The 21,084-nt window shown below is 46.0% G+C and overlaps 1 protein-coding gene across 3 annotated transcripts in view; it reads right to left on the bottom strand.

Annotated features, from left to right (window-relative positions):
* The window catches only part of LOC109853669, a 192,388-nt gene that overhangs the window by 98,234 nt on the left and 73,070 nt on the right, over positions 1-21,084 (bottom strand). For all 3 annotated transcript variants that reach the window (XM_020425993.1, XM_020425996.1, XM_020425994.1), the window contains one exon: positions 4,232-4,285. In XM_020425993.1, coding sequence (XP_020281582.1) covers positions 4,232-4,285 — 54 coding nt within the window. The remainder of the gene's footprint in view (positions 1-4,231; positions 4,286-21,084) is intronic.

Below are 21,084 nucleotides of genomic sequence, written 5' to 3'. Positions count from 1 at the left end.
AAAAAAAAAAAAAAAAAAACAAACAAAAACGCATTAATTTTTTATTTTTAAACATTAATCACGCGCGAGAAACGTAATGAGAATGATTAATTACAGGATGCAATGTGTATTGTATGTCGGAAGCGTCCAATTATATGAGTATCTATTAGTGGATGTTGTTTCGCAATTATCATTACGCGATGATTTATCGCCTATAAATTAGATATGCAATAATATTTAATTAAACGCGTGCGCATAGAAAATTGCTTTATTTTCAACCGCATACACACATAGCTGTACGGACAGGCTATCATCCCCTTCTAACATAATGAACAACCCGAGCTAAACACCTCGCATACTTCTCTGAAAATTATTCCACGTCATAGAATCGGGCCCCCTCGGAATGCAGTTGAAATTTGATCGCACATGCGAGCTTGTCGGCATCATGCGACACGGCCACGAAAAGAGAACTGGGAGCTTCCACTCGGGTGATAATCGCCGATACGTGGTCGATATATATATATATATATATATGTATATATATTTTCTCCCAGAGAGAAAATTCTCCGACCGTTCCTTCTTAAGTGCCTAGCTTGACTTCTTTATGTTTACGCGCGTATTTCTCTCGCGCGATCGTCGAACGCGCCGAAGGATACCATTTATAAATCTCGGCAAACGCGCCACGTGTACGCGCGAAAATTACGGCAAAATCAGAAAAAGAAAAAAAAACGAAAAATCTCTGCCATGAGACATCGGATTTGCATCAAAATGAGAGCCTGTAGAGAAAATAAACGCGTCTAACAAGGCGTTGGTTGGTCCGAGAGAGAAGGTTGAGGTTGCGATTTGCACCGAGATACCGGTAAACCATTAAACAGGAGGTTACGATCTTACGAGATTCGCTAAGTACGTAGAGCGATTTATCGCGGAGCATATCGTATATATATTCGAAATGAGCGAACTCCGCTCCGTCGGAATAATAACGCGTGCGCGCACACACATACATACACACATTTCCGTTCCGATCGATATGCCGATAAATTACTCCGAGAGGTTAAATACGAACGATAGCCCGTCCGAGAGTCAGTGTCGTATTGTCTATCTGGTATCTCGAAAAGAGCAAGCAGCAGCAGCACTCCCGAGAACCTGCCGAGGCACGACCGTTAGACCGAATCGAGGATCAGAATCCTGCAGGCCCCGCGTCGGAGAGACGAGACCGGGATCGATTCGGGACGCGCAACGGGAGCCCGCGGTGGAAGGAACGGGAGCGTATCGAAAGATGCAGGCTTCGATAATCCTTCAGGGTAGGTCGGTACATCGTGCTCGCCCGAGTCTTGCCTATCGAGGTGAGACGCTCCGAACGGAGGAAGGAAAGGGGCATATCCTTCTTCTTCGCTTCTCTTTCACATTTCTCTTTCTCTCTCTCACCATCTTTCTACATTCTCTCGTTCTTGCTCTCGCGGCCGGTCGACCTACGTGGAGAGATGCTCAGGTGTAAAACCGTTGATTGCCACGGCGCGGTATTTTCTCTTTGTACGGCGATGGTAGCGGTGGGCGTGCCGGGCACGACCGAAGGGAGAGACGGCCAAGGCCTCCTCATCGCGCGCTACCGCGATTATGTTTATTATACTTTGGCGCACGCGTGTGCGTACGTGCGCGTACTTACACGCGTCTCCTGCCGTTCGCGTCGAGAGCTGCGACCAGCAAATCGTTCGTCGCGGACGTGAGGACGCGCAGCGCCGCGCCGAGTTTCGTACTTCGAGGAGTGAATGGCGACGGCTACCGTCAATACGTGCTCTCCTGTTCGATTCGGCTTCATTCCTACTCACGTGTAACGAGTACTATGGCTCTTTTTTCTTTTTTTTTTTTAACAGATAATCGAAAGTCAAGAATAAAACAGTTGGATGATACAGAAGATCGTTAGAGAAAAATATTTTCGTTCATTTACAACTTAAATTAGAGGCTCGTATTGACCTCTAATTTAATTGGCATGTTATAACAGATTTTAATATCCGATACTTTTGTTTTAATTATACAATACATCTCTCCTTTCCCTTTGTGATTTCGAGAGATAGATTCTCGCGATAATGATGTTTCACTCCCGTCATCGGCAATGACGATATATCGCGCGCGCGCGCGCGGCACATGACGCTCGAGCGACGCGCCGTCGTCGAGGATGAGACTGCGTTAGAATTCCAGCGAGGTGGAGCCTTGACATTTCGTGGCCTGGAATCGACCGGCATAATTGATCGGCCTCTCCGCGGCTCCCATTCGACGAACGACAGTTGCTATTCCATTCCGTCCGATACGGTTGCAACGACGGAACGCGGTCGTGTCGACTTCATGAACTGGATTCCGGTCTTTCGCGGAACGAAAAAGAAGCGGGACCGATTAAATTGGAGATCCTCAGGAGAATTTCGAATCGGCGGGCGGCGCCGATAGTAGCGTCAGAAGGCGACAAATTAAAGCGACGTAAAATCGTAGAATTTTCAGAAAAAAGAACAGATAAAAATATTTTGAAAAATAACATCGAAAAATTGTACTTTATAATTTTTTTACTCGAATACAAAATCGACAGAGAAGTGTGAATTATTTTTATACACTCGTAAATGTTGTTACATTTTAGCTAATGTAATTTTTTAAACTCTCTGTAACTATAACTTAGAAATCTGACGCTTTGAGATTTCAAAAAAACGCTTTTTTTAAACACAAGTTTACATAATTTTCGTTGTAAACATAATTTTTGTTGTAAAAATAAAAACTGAGCGTCGAGGTACGTGAAGGGTAAAACTAGAAAAGTATATCCACACAATTTGCATGCAAAACTCGGCCGATGCCTATTATTACTCACGAGCGCTCCCGCAATACGTTCCGAACTAAACGGACGCGCAAGCAAAGCACAAGCAAATACAAGCTCGGCAGCAGATACGACAAACAAATGCCACAAGTGCTGCAATTTTCCGTCGTTAACGAGCGGCAGTTTGCCTCAAAACCCGCTCTCGCGCACCAATAACGGTCGCGCTCTCGTTGTGTACGTAGGTACTAAAAAAAAAAATTTTTATAGCGTCACGTGTGTTTATCGACGCGGAAATGGCAAAAACATTGTTTAACGAAATAATAACTACAATTGCTTCGTTTTTACATTCGCTCCCTCCGGCTGATTGCAGCCGCGAAGCACGATTAGAGTGTCCTCTCTCGCGAGAGGAAGCTTCGGTTGGATCTCTAGAAACTAATCGTCGATCAGAAAGACTTATTGCTTACCGGATTGTTCGTAAACTATATTCGCGCTGAGAACGTGTTTTCCAATCGCGCCAATCGTCGATAGATTACAAATAGTGAGCGCGATCTAATTGCTCATCCGTCATGGTCTGCGTATTATTTAGATTTTCTTACATACGTACGAACTCGAGCGTTTTTTGTGGCGCGCCACTAAAAAAAACAGTTGTAGATGCTTCGTTTATGCGCGTAAGAACAAAAAAAAAAAAAAAAATTCAAATGCATACGTAGACATTTACGATATCTCGCTAATGCAGTTGCAACCGTGTGCGAGCAGGAAATGCGCGCACGGACGCAATTTAAAGTAGTACAAGAAAATCTGTCGCGTCTTCTGCGTGACCGAAGACGATCGCGTGCAAGTCTGATATCGTATTTCTCCCTTCTCGTCTGTGCGTGCGTGCGTGCGTGTGCGTGTGTGTGTGTGTGTGTGTCTCCTTCGCCGGCTAATAAAACTCACCTAACACCGCGCGCGGCTCACGAGGGGCGCGCAACCGGTAAAGGAAAAGTCACTCTCTCGTAGTTCGTGTCTCGGACTCGTCCAATTTACATAAACACGTACTCATTGATTGCCGGACCAGATTGTCCGGCGTTATTACTTCTACGACCGGTTAACTTCACCGCGGGACCGCGAATAATCGTTAAGTCCTAATCGCTGCGCCGCTATACGCACCGACCTCGCCCGATAGATACGTCCGATATTATACGCGCGGCGGCGGTGCGTACGCGAACTACCACGACCGCGCGGCTCCCACATAATCGCAGCACGGGGATCAGCGCGGGGACGATGATTCTAAACTTCCGACATTCGAGAAACGACGGTTATTACATTACCTCGCTTACGTTGCGGGGCCGTCGGTTTATCGCGGCGGATTATCGCGGAAGAAACAGCCGACGAATAGCAGCCGTCGGGAGAATTATGCAGATTGCGTAAAGATATTTATTTAATGCGCGCGCGAAAAAGAAAAACAAAAACACTCACCGAAATGATACGAAAACGAGCCTCCCCCGTCAGCGTAGCCGTTCTTCTCGGATCCTGAAAATGTAAAAAAAAAAAAAACTTAAAGATTGCGCATGAATGAAAACAAGATAGAAATAGAAAATTAGAAAGAAACATGCGCATTTGTGTACAACTATATGTAATTGAAAATTGTTTAACAGTTGCGTCTTAGTTTCCCCAACTTCAATTTTCTCTCTCTCATTTTCCACGCATTTTAACTTGGTTCGACTAATCGCTCGCTCGCTCGCTCGGTCGAGAGAGAGAGAGAGAGAAAGAGAATTCTCTGTAAAAGGAGATGGAACGCGGATCGATTGATCGATCGATCGATCGAGCGAATACCGCGAGTGCTAGATGGTAAGTCCATGGAGCACCACCCACGAAGTAGCTACTTAGCATGCACGACCAGCTAGGAGGTACTTACCTACCTACCTATCTATCTGACAAGGTTAACTAATACAGCTTCCAACCCGATCGCGCGCGGTCTCTTGATTAGAAATACGTCGATAAATCAGAGAAAGAACGCGGCGCGCGGGAGGATTGTGCACATCGGAGATAACAGAAGAGACGACAAAGAGAAGAGAAGAGAAAGAAGAGAACGCGAAAAAACTATGCGGAACAACGCATTCCTTGTAATTGTTCCGCAATTTGCGCTTTGAATTATTGATAACTTTTTATAACATTGCCTTGTGGTAAAACGAACAAGCACCGATGCACTTGTTCAAATATAATCTCATTGCGACTGTTAATCCTTCCGACAAGCAATGATCACGAATGCTGCACAGTTAATACTGTTTGTTCTGTTATGCGCGCACTCGCGGATTGCACATGCGAGCGCAGTTCTATGCAGCAATAACGAGATAATTAAATGAATATAATCAGCGATAAAAGAGCGGCGCTGCCCCTGTGGTCGTTTAATTGGACGTTACGCTCATCAAGGCACGTTGCTTCCGTCGCGGATGCTGCGTCAATCTCTTTCTCGAGAGGTCAAACGACTTCCGCAACGGGACGGCTTTTGTGTACATCGCGTTTCTTTGATTTTGCGAACGCTATTACGAAAGCATATTTTATAGATGACTAACAGTTTGCGCAAGTTTTTATTTTTACAAAAATTATGCAAACTTGTGTGTTAATATAGCGATTTTCTTACCTTTATATCGATCTGATAGGAAACCAAAACTCCAATCGAGACTGAACATATTCATCAAGGATGTGATATCACACACTGACGTCTATTACACTGATATCGATTCTGTTTTCGAAGCGAAATCGATAGAATGTCAAATACAGGTCTCAAATAAGCAAATTTCTACTGTCTAATTTCCTGTTTTTTTTGTTTCGTTAAAAATCGTCAAGTTCGAAAAGTCCACAATCTATAAGCGTTTTATTTATTTATGAATCTAAAACACACATAAAAGATTTTATAATCTTCAGCAATAACGCGTTCGAATAACGCGATTTCACCGCAAATCGCTACTGGCGCGGGTCATTTTCGCGCTTTTTCCGTCTCCCCCCTCATCACTGACACAGGACGACGAGCGCATAATCATCGCCGCGCGGCCTGGAAAAGGCCGACGCGCGTCAGCGGGCGAGATTCCGCTCGTTCTTATACGCGGCGGAGAGAGCATATACGCGCGAGAGGCCATAGATTACTGTTTTATGCCGCGATGAAACTATCTCTAGGCTAGGTGCGGCTTGGCACGTTCGCTTGCCTAGGCCGACGAAAAGGAAAAAGCCACCGCAGATTTCCCTCACGGCGGAACCGTTCGGATACGAGCTCGCAACGCGCGCGCGGCGGTTTTAAACTTAAGGCCGCGGTTACGTTCCTTTATCACTGATGGTTTTGCCACTTCGCCGCTAGAAAGGAACGCGGCCTCGCGCACTTATCCGCGAATCATAAAACACGCGTACCGAAGATCTTGCCGTTATCCAAAAGTTCGACCAAAAAAAAAAAAAAAGAAGATTGAAATAAAGGTCAAATATTTTAATCGCTTAAGAAAAAATAATTTCACGCAAATATTTGCTCGTGTGCGATGCTCACATGTTGCATCAAGATTCTTTGTGTTTTTATATTAAAAAAAAACATTGAGTTTATATGTGACGAAACACACCGACGCGCAATACGACCACGCGTTCTCCGAGAGCGAGAAATTCAGTTTGCGAAACACAAGTACTGTTAGATTCAATTGATCCATGAATTCCAGCGCGAAGGAAACCACCTCAAACGAGTCCGCGTTTCTCCCGCGCATAGCTTCGCACGACCGTGAAATAATCGCGGGAAACGATCGCTTGCAATATATATATATGTATATATATATAACAGATTTTCTTTTGTAATCGCGCGACGCGTATTCGCGCACAGTATCCGCGATATCGGGAACGGAAAGGAACGAGAACGCACATTGGCGATCGACGTTCCCGCCCTTCGCTCTCTCGCTGTTTCTCGCATGTCTCGTTAATGAAAACTTCTTTTTTTTCTTTTTGAGCCCGTCACGCACGCGATACACCCACTCGCGACGTTTCATTTAACTCGACAAAAGACGTCCGAAAAGTGAGCGGCAGCACCAACAACGGTTGAGTCCTATTTAATGCATTACGCATGACGATCATGAAGTCAAATATATTCGCGCAACTCGCGCAAGAGAACCTCGGTAATTTTCTGCGTATTAACCTGCCGCGTGCGCGTTTACGCCCAGCAATTTCACACGAGCCTCCTGAAGTTTGCTGCAACTGTTGGACACAGCTGCCGTTGAATTTTAATATTTTTTACAAACACCATTTTTATTATAAAAGTAACAGATTTTAAAAACTAAAATATATTTAATATATATTTAGTTTTATTCTAAACTTTTAAGACACCTCGTCGATAATAACGTACGCTCGAGTTTATTGCGAGCCAATTAAAATCAATTTCAGAAAAATCGATTTCGACGCGTGAAATCAGATCGAGAATTGAAATCGTCGCGACAGAAATACGTATCGTAAGGAATAAAAGACCAAAGTGAGGAACAAGCACGTGGCGTGGGAGTTCACAGGGATGGAGCGAAGGGAATAAACGAGCACGCGTTGTGGGCGGATCTCGAGGAGGTAGTGGAGGTTAAAGAGGCGGTGTTGGCAGGAGCCACCTCGATAAAACAAAACTACTATAAATACATAACCGGATTCGAATTTCCCGTGTTTTGTTAAAACGTCATATTGTTAATTAAAAATGTCGCACTCTAGCGACATTTATCAGAATCATCTCGGCGGTTTTTTTACGTACAGCGACTAAAAACAACATGCACGAACAGAGTTTCTGTCATTAAAAAAATGCCATAAGTGTAGCTTGGTTTAATACCTTGGTTTAATATTAAATTAAAAAAAAAAAAAAAAAATTGTACATACAGAAATTACAATATTGCGCGTAAATAAAACGAGACACGATACTTTCTCTCGCGACACGCGAGGTTTCCTCCAAAAATTATTAGCTTCGGACTACGAAAAGTCAATGTAATCTACAGCTGATTGCCGGTTATCGGGAATGTTCTTTTAAATTTCGCTGTCAAAGCTCTATCCTGCAATTAAATAAAATTACGCTCCTCGACATGATGATGATTCAGGAGGTGATGGAGTCGCACATTGAAACCTAATTTACATTTTCCTACGTATTGAGAGATTGTGGGGAGAACTGTAATTGGTCCGTGGAGGTAACGTGTAATTTCTACGCGAGAGTTTCACCTAACGAGACCTTTCAGGCGCTCCGTGGATATAAACGCAGGGTTAAGAAAACGTAACCGCGCGCGCGGAGCAGGAAATGAAGTACTTGGATAGGGCGCAACCTCTGTGTGCCACCTGCGGGATAATGACGTGTCGCGACAATTTTCCAGTTATTACGGTGTCCTTACGACGTTTCCGGCGTAATAAACGACAAACGCTATAACGAGACAAAGATCATAAATCACTCTGAGTTCTGCCGTCGTCTAGCAAAGAGTATCGCAAAAAACTACTTAACTTTATTAAGTTAACTCTTTACAATCCAACGCAATGACAAAATAATATACACATCATTTTCGCAAGAAGTCTATAAAATAAAATAAAAACAATCTCTGCACGTACATGTGGTTTTTAGCGACTCAAATAGAACGCACTTCGAATTGTATAATCTTTTTGAGATATGCGAAGAAAAACAAGAATTCGACAAAAAAAAACCGATTTATCTCGCTAATCGCTTTCTATACGGTCGCCCTTTCGAGACCGGATTTGCATAATGTTGACGCATCGACCGCGTCTGATTGCTCGTAATTAGCGACGCGTAGCCCGCGCCCACGCGCGGGTCACTGACGTACGTACGGAGATCGCGACGAAGAAGGAGAGAACGATTCCCCGTTAACGAACTGTTGGTGTGTAAGGTCATCCACGGGCCGGCGCGTGACCCACGATACCTACGCGCGTAAACGCACCCACGCGCGAATAAGATGTATACGCAACCTTCCTCGCCGCGTAATCAAGGGAACGATTCACTCTCCTGGCTGTAATGCAAACCGAGGCTACCGGCGCGGATAGCGATCCTCTTCATTAACGGCGACATTTACAAATCCGTCGGCAATTGAAGACTCGCGGCTAAATATTACCGGCTATATATTTACTCATTGTTCATGTTCATTCAATTTATCATCGCGCACACAAATTATATATATATATATATATATATATATATATAATTAAAAACTAAAACACATGTTCGAAAACTTTAGCGCAAATGGAGATTTAAACAGATTTGTTATATCATCGACAAATTAATTGTTGTCGATTTAAAAAAAAATAGATTATTAAACGAAACAATGTTCAAGCAGATGTTCGCGATTTCTCGGAAGTGCCGTGTTTACTCGTTCTCGTGTGTGATTATTGCAATTACTCGAGCGATAAGAGCAATTAATTTTTAATTAATTTTTATAAAGCGGAAGTTATTTTCTGATGTTACACGTGAACACACACATACACACACACATGTCCACATAACGATCAATGGAATGGCCAATAACTAATCACGCGAGAATCGATACTAAACACGCGCATGACACTGACCCTGAGAGGGTCGTCGCTGACGATAACAAGCGACTGTCATTTATAAACGCGCGCGACTGTACAAACAACGTCGTCGTTTCCGTAAGGTCGAGTGAAAGCTCAGACATGACCTTTAATGTGTCTTGAATTATGACGAAAAGGTTGACGCGGAATCGTTGGAGAAGCGAGTAAGTGCCGCATGGATTAGAAGAAGAGCGCGGTCACGACGTATCGATCTCGAACGTCTTCATCGCATTCCATGTCCCAGAGAACGGACGTCGCGGTTAATTTAATTCCCAACTCGGTTACGTGCGAGCGATAAAACGAGTTTATTGCCGGCACTCCGAATAATTTATCGTCATTGTCTCCGTCGGTCGTTTTACGAACGTAATTGTGCAATAATAATTTTCAAAGGAAGAAGAGGGAGAAAAAACACATTACGCTTACGCCGCTTATTGTGTAGTAATGACGATTTACGAGCGATCGCGCGCGTCCGAGGCGTCAAAAGGAGCGTGTTCTCGTTAATAGCGGGCGCGCGGAATAACTCGGCCGACTGCGCGCGCGAGATAACGCGCGCTCGCCGCGTGCGACAATGCGCGTCATCGTTGCGACGACCCGTGACATTAACGATACAGTCGACAATTTACGATTTGAGGCTTACGGTACTGTCGGTCAAGACGTTGGAAGAAAATTTGTTTTTCGTCAAAAAAAAAAAAAACAAAAAATACAGCCGCACTTAACGCGTTAATCGCTGAGAAAATATCGCTCTCCGCGTTGATTTTGAAACTTTTTTAACATTCTATAAAAACTATCTGCGGATTAACAGTGGAACGATTTGAAGAGAACGCAACGAAATAAACGAGAGACGAAATTCGAGAAATTCGAAGTTATCACTGTTACCCAATATTTTTAATCGCGCGTCGATTCTCGTTCGAGCTAACGGTTGAACATCGAGAGAACTGATAGCTGCACTGCAATTATCGCGTTATTTCATTAAATAAAACACCACATTTCCGACGTGACAAGACAAACGTTTTCGCAGAACACTCCACAACAGACACAAAAAAAAAAATGTCAATTCACAAGCACAGCCCACGAACGGAAAGAAATCAGGAGAAAGCTCAATATCAAAATTGCGCGCGTGTGTGTGTTCCTCCGTGCCGTATTTTTCCGGATCGCGGACGCTTCTCGTTCCGCCGCGGAGAATCTCGCACTCGAGTCGGTCACGAAGTAGAGTCGGGGTTCTAAGTACGCTTGGTAGGGGACTGCACGGGGTCTCGGGAGAAGCTGGAAGGGGGATAAGGTCGAAGGTCAGGGCTATGCCGACCCGTGACCCTCTGACCCTCCCGATCCCTCCGACCCAACCGACCCGCTCTCTCCTCCACGAACCGTTTCCTCCTCTTCGTTTCTCTTTCTCTCTTTTTCTTTTTCTCTTCCTCTCTCTTTCTCCACTCTCTTCTTTTCTTTATCTCGCCTCGTCTTTCTCTCTTTCGCCTTCTTTTTCCTCTTTCAAATGTCAGCCGACGCGGCAACCGCACAATGCGAGTTATACACGTGCGCGAGACATACGTATGTAAAAGCCAACGCACTCGCGGAGAGCGATCAGGCAGAGGGGTACAGACGTGCCTCCTCGCTTCGACTCCTTCCGACTTTTTTTTTTTTTTTTTTTTTTTTACGCTTAACACGAGTGCGTTTCCTTTGTGCGAGACATTTTCATGTGTCACCTTGTACGTGAATGTTTCTACATAAATCTCAATGTCTAATTTAACTTTCATATGATAGAGCGAGTAGAAAAAAAAAAAAAAACAGTTCCCGGTAAGACGTGTGTGTATTATTTTAGAAATATAACAAATGCGTGTGTCAAACAACTTAATCAACACAAACATTGTGCAACTGATTGATCATATTTTTTTACGCGTTTTTCTGTCATTTGTACCTTCAACGATAGCGGCGAGCAATTTCGCGATTCTTTACATATCCGTGTCTGATTGACGCGGTGTTTTCACGATGATAACTGCGCTCTGGCCTCTGTTGTTTGTATGTGTGTGTGTGTGTGTGTGTGTGTGTGAAAGTGAGCGGCTTAAATATGGATGGACGACCTCCATCGTGAACCTTCGAACTGTGACCCTTCGAGATTATTGGCGGTAGCGGCTCGTGCAGGCTGAAAAACTTCGTGATACGCGCGTGAATGTGGCCAATTATAATCGAAGTACCCATTATCTCATCAAGACTGTTTCGGCTTCGTCGGCGTGCGTTGAGCGCGTTGTGTGTGTTACAAGCGTTAAGATTGATTCATTATGTGGCCTCTCCGCGGCCCGCGCGCGCTCCAAGATGTACACTCGTTAAGACACTTCTTCGCCATTGCTTTTCCCCGGTTTCCGACTCGGAATGCGGCGTCGACCCCCGTAATTAGGGTGTTGCTTCATGGAAGTCGTGACGTTCGTATGTAATGAAAAAAAAAAAAAAAAAAAAAAAAAATGAGAAATAGAAAATTGAAAGTACGTTACTGAAATTAACTTCGAAATTAACTCGCGGCGCGGAACGACTATGCGAGCATATTTTTCTAATAATCCGAAATAATTGGTAAAAAAAGCCGAATCGCCTTGACCGTTGACCCGAACGACCCTAAAGCATCCAAAGCAATAGCCGACCGGCTACTTTGATCGGAAGGAAACTTTCGCGCTCTATACGCGCGCGTAATTGCGGCCAATTACCATGGAACTGCCCATTACATCATCCGCCATTTTTCCCGACTGCCTCTTAACCGCCGCGCACGATCGCCAGCGTGTGCCTGACATTTTTATCGTTGCACGCGAGTATTGTTATTGCTTTACATATATGTTATTATTACTTTACATTCCACGTGTGTCGAGCACTGATGAATGTCATGCTCGTGTAAAAAAAAAAGGTTTTCCGCGTTAACTGCGCAAATTTCTCAATTCAACAGGAGAGTCTGCGTGCGTTTCTCGCATTCCATAATATCAACAATTTACGTTTTTATTGTAAAATAAAACTATCATTTCAAAAAGTGTGCAATTTTGATCTTCCACCGGAGAATAAGAAAATAAATTAAAAAAAAAAAAATTAAATCAATTTCGAGTACGTAACTCTGTGTGACAATAAAAAAAGAGCACATCTGTAAATAAAGATAGTGGGGAGGACAGTAGCGTGAGTCAGTCTATAGCCAGACGCCATTACCCAAAAAAGACATTCTCTGTCTCCCCCATGGAGTCTGGTTGTCTAATCTTTTCGCTCCCCTCTGTTTTTTCTACTAACTTATACTACTTAATAACATTATTTTATATATCGCACACCGCCGTTTTCAATATCTGCAACGAGGCACCGCCATCGTATCTGCCGACACGCATCGAAATGAATCGGGTTCGAGAGCCGTAACTTTATTAAACGGACGCGCAGACGCGATAGCGATTAATACGGACCTATAAATACTCCCGGTTGCCTATAAATCGCGAAGAAAATGAAAACGCGCAGACAGAGCGCAGAGGGATCTCTTCTGGAGAAATCACACGCACGGACTCACGCGGCGCGCACGATCGCGCTCACGGGGGCCGGTTATCTCGTGCCGATTCTCGAGTCACGAAAGCCGCAAGGATGGGCAAATCCTCCAGATAAAAAGGACGAGAGCTCGATCAGAAAACCTTGCGCGTTGCCTTGTTGGTTGTTGCCGTATCATAATGCACTGTGATTGGAATTAATTAAACATTCGGATTTAACCAATCGCTCTCTCTCTCTCTCTTTCTCTCTTTCTCTTCAGAAATTTATAATTTTGCCTCAAACTATTTTCGAAAAACTACACATCCGAATGACATATTGTTACAAGAAATTATACGCGCGTTTTACATAAACTCGCAATTTCGTTTAAACATTTCAATTCAGATGTGTGTATTTACGAATATATATCGAATACATGCGGTTTTAAGCGATGCAGTTTTAACTGCAGAAACTGTTCTCAAAAAGAAAAAAACAATACGATTTACTTCGTTTAAGTGTTCCTTCCATGTTTATAAATCCATGTTTTGGTTCGCGGACTACACGCGGAATTTTTTTTTTTTTTTTTTATTTACACGACTGTTTATTTACGCGAGTCCGATCCCCGGAGTTTCGAGCGAACGTTATATACTCCGCGTTAATCATACATATATGCCGGGCTACCACACGTTAAAAGCGCCCGGACTTAGCGAATTGATGATTCCTAATTAAGGTCCGGCGGCACAATTAATGAGACGCACTCCGTTAATTGCGACGATCAATAAAGGAGAGAGGCGGGGCGGCACGGCGGTGTCGCTCGATAAATGTTTTCGTGCTACCGTACGTATGTACCGGCCGATCTCTTCGCGGTGTCTGTTCCGAGTGTGTCCCCCTGGCAAAAGGGACACAGCGAGGAGCGCGCCGCCGGAATTTCTCAATTCGATTTCCGTCTGGAGCGCTCATTAATTGCGGTCAGCTCCTTAAGAGGCGAAACGAAGGCACCGCCGCGATGCGCACTCGAGTCGCGCTTTCTTAATTGGATCGCGAGCGCGGTGCATATTCGTGCGCCGATGTGTTTTCTTTTTTTTTGTTTTTTTTTTTAATGCTCGGCGTGTTTTGCAAACTCTCTTTCCCTCTCTCCCTCTCTCACCTTTCTGCTATAAAACGTAATGATCTCAGCGGATTCAGAGTTGCGGACTTGGGTTTCGCGATAATAAGATTTTTCGAGCGCTTCCTTTACCACACCTGTACATGTGCGGGAGTTTTTGCAAGTGCGTACTTGATATCATCATATCAAGCGATTGAGATTTTTTCATCTATCGTTCTCTCCGGAATATCGCCAGCCGGTACACGTCTGCGAGATCAATCGGGTGATTTTGAGTGCGCAGAAGTGTCCGATTCACGAGACGCGAACGCATCGGGAATTTAAAATCGTTTGCGGAGAGAGGAAGAGAGAGGGGATGTCCCCTGTCTGGGACTCCGCGACAGGTTGGTTTCTTTTTTGACGAGGAGAGATTCCGGCGAATCGAGACGAATAAATTCCGACCGTGACAAAAGGAGAACGCTCTTATGCGACCCTAATAGTCTCGGTCCGGTCGCCGCAGTGGACGGACGGACGGACGGACGGACGGACAACACCAATTCCCCGCTCCTGGAAGCCGCGCGCCGAAATAACAACCGAGGACCCTGCTGCCTGCGCAATCGGGTAGGACGCGTCGTTTGTCAGCATCCACGTACCCATCTCGTCCTGCCAGCGGCAGAAACCGGTGCGATCTTGTCTCTCGAAACCGTTTTGCGGTACCGGCCATGTAAATGAAAAAATGTAAATTGGTCCAATTGCCCTTACGGATCGCGTGGCCCTTTGGCTACGACGGGCTATATACCTTCTGCATCCCCGAACATACTGAGAAAAAGGACACCGCGCGCAGACGCAACCTCCGGAATTCGGGTAGTTAATGGCACTTGTTATTCGACGCGGTTATAAGATGAAGACATGCATTATCAGGCGTTTAAAGCAAACGTTGGGTAGTAGGTTGTGTGCTTTTTTTCGTCCATACAGAGAATTCATTATTTGCGCATCTGTGCGCGAACTCGCGCTATATCGTTTTGTGTGGAATCACGGCGGAATGTAAAATGACAAAAAGACGATAAGTTTATTGATCATTTACATACTTCCGACAACACCTCGCGAAAGCGAGGCGATGCAGAAAACAACTCGCGGATAGGAATCGAAGAGATATTTTTCAATTAAAATTGTGACTCAACTATACGCACGGATGAAGATAGAGAGAGAGAGAGAGAGAGAGAGAGAGAGAGAGAGAAAGAGTAACCGACAATGTAAATGAGCAATATAAATTGTTTCGATTGCCTTCGCCAATCGCGGCCGTCTCGTCCTGCGTATATACAGGGAAAGGATCTGAAAAGAAGGACCGACACCGCCGCGTGTTCGTGGCGGGAGGGAAAGGATGAGAAAAAGAGGGAGACGCGCGGCCTTTCGCTAGACTGAAGAGACAATGCCATTGTTTTTAGACTTCAAAGGGATCTGGCCGCTCGTGAACCGGGCCTTTGCTCTTGCCGTCGCTCCTAAATTCTTCTACGTCAACCCGCGGTCCCCGTAAACCGCGAGAGTCCTGTATGTGCACGTGGACTCTTCCTCTTATTTTCCTCTCGGATTCGGTCGCGTCCACATGTATATACATATACGTGCTCTCTCTCTTTCCGCTCTTCTGCATTATGTACGAACCCGCGGCTCGAGGGGACGTTCGTTAACCTTTCTGAGAGAGAGAAGGAGAGTCTTTCGCCTTCTTGCGATTCCGTGTCCTTCGGATAGGATGTTAATCGGAGCCGTTTAATTGATGGTCTCGAAGAAAACCGAACGTAATTCTATTTACGTTGCCGAGAAAGTACTTTTCGCCGAGAAAGGCATCGATCCATCGCGATGCGATCCCCGCGGAAAAAGTTTCAACATGCTCCAAAAAAAAAAAAAAAAAAAACCGATCGACGACTTTACTCGGTCGCTTCTTTTCGCGAGCCAAACGCACTTATGACACACTTTCATCGTTCGCACGCGATATCGGAGGAGAGCGACGCAGTTGAGAGAGGAAAGGGCTGAACCTCGGCGAGGTGCATCCGCAGAAGCCGGCGGGTAAAAAAACTGCTTCGCCGGCGCGGCCTTCGTTCCAATAAGCTATACCATATGCTCTCTCAAGAGAGAGAGAGAGAGCAGCGGCGGGGCGTGGAAGAGCGTAGCAGATCGGCACGGCAAACGGAAGACATGCGAGTTTCAAAGAAAGAGAGAAGGCGAGAGAAAGGGAGTAAAGGGATATGCACGCACATATAGACCGCGAGCGGTGCGTACGCTTTTCTCTCTCTCTCTCTCTCTCTCTTGCGCGCGCGCGTATGTAAATGCGTATTGTCTTACGTCGATAAAAAGACCTCCGCCGCGCCGACCGCATTACTGGAGCTCCGCAGTATATTAGCCCTTTGATTTATGTCGGATCGCCATATAAGAGCTACAATGTCTTTCTGCGAGCCGGTCGGAGGCGCGCGCCGCTTCTCTCTCTGGAGAGAAAGAGGAGCGGCGTGAAGACGCCGACATTTTCCAGCGTTTAAAGAGAAATTATCTTCAGTTTCTCTGGAAGAGAACGAGAGATTAGATCTTTTCTTTTCTTTTGTAGTAGAGCGACAATAATCTGCGATGATTAATCTTTGCATGACGGAATACAATCTTCTTATAGAAATGTCCCCCCGTTGTCAATACAACACTCATCCTCGCGGAACATTTACATATACATATCTAATAATAAGACCAAACCAAAGTGCCAAAGAAATAAAAACACGATTAATAATCTAATTTCTCTTCAACCCCGCGCGAGAACAAAAACTGCCGCGGCGTGTCTACAAGCACGAAGACACAGAAGAGAAGAAGAGCCCTCGATATCGTCGCGTTACAATAAGACAGTATCACATGAACGAGCGGCGTCGCCACAGAGGGCGGTCCGAACAATGGGACTGAATATACCGAAGAAGGGTTCCCCGGCAACGGCGCGTTACGTGTAACAAGGATCGCCCGCCCTCCCTTCCTTCGTCTCTCTGTCGCGGCGAGGAGACGCGCGCGGAGAGAAGCGTGGACGCGGGGCGTGGATGGAGGAGCAATGCACGCCATATATCAACATCCGTACCGATAACGAGGTCCCCGGGAGGCTACCGATCGTTGGTGGACGACGACGTCGACGACCGGAGGCTTGTCTGCCGCCGCCGCCGTCGCCGCTACCTCAGGTCGCCATACGAAACCTCCGAGTTACCGGGGGGATTCGCTTTCAAGGGATCCCCGCTGAGGATTCGAGCGATGAAAAAGCGGCAGACGCGTCCCCACGAAACGCCAGAAACACGTCGCGCAATAATTTACGACGTTTACCCGCGAGATTCGTCGGACACGGCCGCGCTCCGCTATCTCTCACCATCATTGATTCCACGACGTGGTGGGTTTTAGTTACATTTTTCGTGCTTTCTCAAAGACAAAGAGATTTATCGCTCTCTCTTTCTCTTTCCGAATTATGCAGCATATGTATATTCAAGTAGGTATTGCGTAACTGCTTATTTTTTACTAAAAGAAAAAAAGAGTGAATACACCGGCTGATCGAAACAAAGAAAATTCAATTTTCAGGAGAGGCGGCGAGATCGCTCGGAGTCAATCATCAAACGTGATCTCGGCGTAAGACTCACGCCACAAGTGAGCGAAGAAGAAGAGGGAGGTACGAGAAAGAACCGAGGGTGAAAAGAGAGGCTTCTCGGAGACGAGAAGGGGACGAAGGACAAAGCGAGAGAGACAGGAATCACCTCGGCGTGGCAACGGCAGCCACCCATTCGCGTCGATTCCTCGCGCGGCGCAGCCGGGCAAAAAGCCGGTGGTGTTGGTTTAACCGGCTCGCGGGTTATGATGAGAAATGTAATTTAAATTATCCACGCTTTTTGCTCGCGACTGCGCTTTTTTCTGACGTAACAATCGCCGGCGAGACGAAGGGCATCGCGCGACGTCTCAAGTCCGAGGCGTCCTGTGCGCGCGCGCGCGCGCTCAAGGGAACTAAAACAGAAAGGACTAAAAGAAGCCGTAGCACACACACCCGACGAAACCCGTCGAGAGAAAGTAAATGCGCGCGAGGGGTATACGGCGCGCGGTGGCGAGCGCGCGCTCCGTGAATGAAACTGTACCTGTGCCGCATAACTACGATAATGCGCAAGCTTACGCAACGCGTAACGCGATTTCCTGTCGGCGAATGAACCACGTATACACGCGCGAAGGGGGGTTCCATCAGGTGATCAATGACGTTCCAGCTACATCCGCCATTTCACAAATCTCATATCCTGCGCGATTTAATAACGTAAGGCATTACCTAATGCAGCAAGCGTATCCCTTCGAGTCTCGATGAAAATAAGATAATCAACGCATCTGGCAATTCTCTTCATCTCCGAATTGTATCTCTCGCGAAACTATCGCGTGAAATTAAAAAGAATTATTTACGTTATTTTGTGAAGAGTCAAAGAATCTCATCCCTAATCCCAGGCGATTCTTGAAGCATTGTTGAAGAAAAATTTTTAATCGAACAACAACATTGTGTGCGCTCCGCGATCAGATTCATACCGCTCGCGCGGCGAACGTTTGTGTGTTTCGAGATAGCGCGCGTTGCGAGCGCAGCTTGAAGCATCATTATGTTTAATGACTTTTGCGAGGATAAAAGCGGCAAAGTGGCTGGCGATCGCGATTATTAACTCGCGACCTGCATTTTAAAACGATACGGAATAGAGCGAGGCCAGACACCTCTCTTGGTTCGCGCTCATGATGCACGAAGATCTCACTCTCTCGGGCGGGATTAATTTTTTTCAAAGCGGAAAACGCGATATACGCGCCGCGTGCGCGCGCGCCGAGAAACGTAACGTAGCGCGCCGCGTTTACTGACCGGTCGCGCTACTCGCGCCAGGCAGATAATGGGACTTAATGCAACGTGGAAAAGCTCGTGAATGAGTTGCGTGACACGTAGGAGGTTTGCAAGGCCCCCATGCGAAGATCCGCGTGACTCCGCGCGCGCCTTAGTAACATAGGGTACCCCTAGACTTCCTGTCCGGCGCGCTCACATGTCCGACTCCCAACCATTATAGCATCATCCACTACCGCTCGCCGTTGTGGGAGAGTAAGCATCGCTCACACGTCACGTTATGTGACCAGTCGAGTGAAGGTGGAGACTCCTCTTCGTCGTTCCTCGTCTTCGTCTCTGCTTTTTCTCTCGTCTGCCTCCTCTTCCGCTCAAATCTCCACCTCCTCCCCTCTCCCTCCTCTTCCATCCTCTTCATTCAGCTTTGCGCGTTTCGCCATTCACAAGAGACTCGAGCCGGTAAACTCGCGTACACGCTGGCCGCGATTTTCTTGCCTTCAGACGGATACACGACGCCCGTCCTTTTTTTTCTTTTCGAGAATTGCGCGCGGGAAATAAATTGCGCAAGGTAGATTTGTTGTCCGTTGTTGACTGGCCGTCACGCAGTCCTCGCTTTCGGATGCGTTCTCGGGGGGAAAGACTCGTGTGAATCGAGACACACCGACGCTGCAACATTCACCGACGTGCGCAATGCGCACCGGACACTCCGAAAAGGAGAACTACATGTTATTTCGCATCTATTACTCGCGGGTTCTCGAATCGAGAAGACAAATATCTCGTCCGGTTTTCTCTCTCTCTCTCTCTTTCGCGAACTGAATTACACAAATTATGTCTCTCGACAAGTCTCTGTCGCGTGTTTCGCGAGAATTCTCGTAAATCATAACTTAAACTAATGCGACAAAAATCGATGTATGATAAAGATATCAAGAAGATTGAGAGAAAGAAAGAAAGAGAGATTTGTTAGAATCTTAAATCATATTCCAATTGTGTCGCGCGCGTGACGAGCGCGTAACTGTACACACGCGCGAGACTTATTACATTTACGATACACACTCGTCATAATTACGTCCGCGAGGTTGACACGCGGCGCCACAAATTTTATTTTACGATATTACCGACTGGCGTCGCCGGAATGACCACAATGGCAATCGCGTGCGCTTTATACGAGCGATTCGACTTAGATTTATTGCACAAACCGCCGCGCGTATTCTCTTTATCTCGAGAAACGCTTTTCCGCATATATCGACCGAGCGTCTCGCGTACGTGATCCGCAGCTTGAATCACGCTTTGTGACGATTAAAAAAAAACAAAAAAAAAACAAACTGCCGCTGATATAACGGACATAAATATTTCCCGCGAGAAACTATGCCGTTTCCTTTCGTCCCGCGCGCGTATCAGCGAGCGAGTAAAACGAACGGCGAGCGAAGTGTGTTACAACGTGGCGCGCAGTACATATTGCCATTGGATTTATTACGAGAAACAGGTCTCGCGGATCAGCGAGGGCCTTCGGAACGCAATAAAAGACGCGAGTAAAATGCGTATATATTCGCGGAAATAATAAATCTACTTTGTAGCTTACGTTGACGTCATAGATTTCTTGTCGAGCCGAAAAAGAATGATTGATATACGTTCCGAAATATTTTCTCCTCCCACTTGACAAGCGTGAACCGAAAGAATTCGTTCCACTTTCTCTCTCTATCTCTCTCTCTCTCTCTCTCGCCCTCCGTCTTGGCGAAGGAAGAACAGTCGCCTTCGTTTTCTCTGCTTCTTAATGTAGCGCCATTACACAACACAACGTCATTAATAAGACAATAACCCGAGAATTTAGATGCAAAAACGACGGAGGGCCCACGCGAACGAGAGTCAACGGACGGTATAAATGCGCGAAACATAGCCGCGGGATCGTTACTCTCAATCAGGCGCGTTCTCGCACGCGTAGCGGTTCGCCTGGGTTTCAGTCACGTACGTACGTACCCGGAGAGGATTCGACCTGAATGCCTGATATCGGTTTATTTGTCGATCTGGCCGGTCACGTCATCTCGCCGGTCGTTTACTCCCCCCCACGCCCGCCGCATCATCGCGTTAATTGCGACGCGGCAGTCCGTTAATTGCTACAGGCTAGTACAAGTACGCGCTTAATAACTTCGTACATCTCGCACGCTCTACAGGATTATGTAAATCGGACGGCGAAGCGCCGTTGGAGAGATAACGAAGAATAATAAAATTGTTTGTCTTGCAAAGTAATTTTATTATTTATTCAGTCGTTCGCAAACGCAATTCGCAAGCGCGTTAGAGACGGTAGAAGCTAGTTGCTGGCGGATATGGCAGAAAGATCGCGGATATCTCGAGAAGAGAACCTAATGGGAATTTATTGAA

Source organism: Pseudomyrmex gracilis, unplaced genomic scaffold, assembly GCF_002006095.1.
Source record: "Pseudomyrmex gracilis isolate BER0280 unplaced genomic scaffold, ASM200609v1 scaffold_52, whole genome shotgun sequence".
NCBI classification, from domain to species: Eukaryota; Metazoa; Arthropoda; class Insecta; order Hymenoptera; family Formicidae; genus Pseudomyrmex; species Pseudomyrmex gracilis.
The sequence above is the reverse complement of the archived record's forward strand: the minus strand, read 5'-3'. Positions and strand labels throughout refer to the sequence as shown.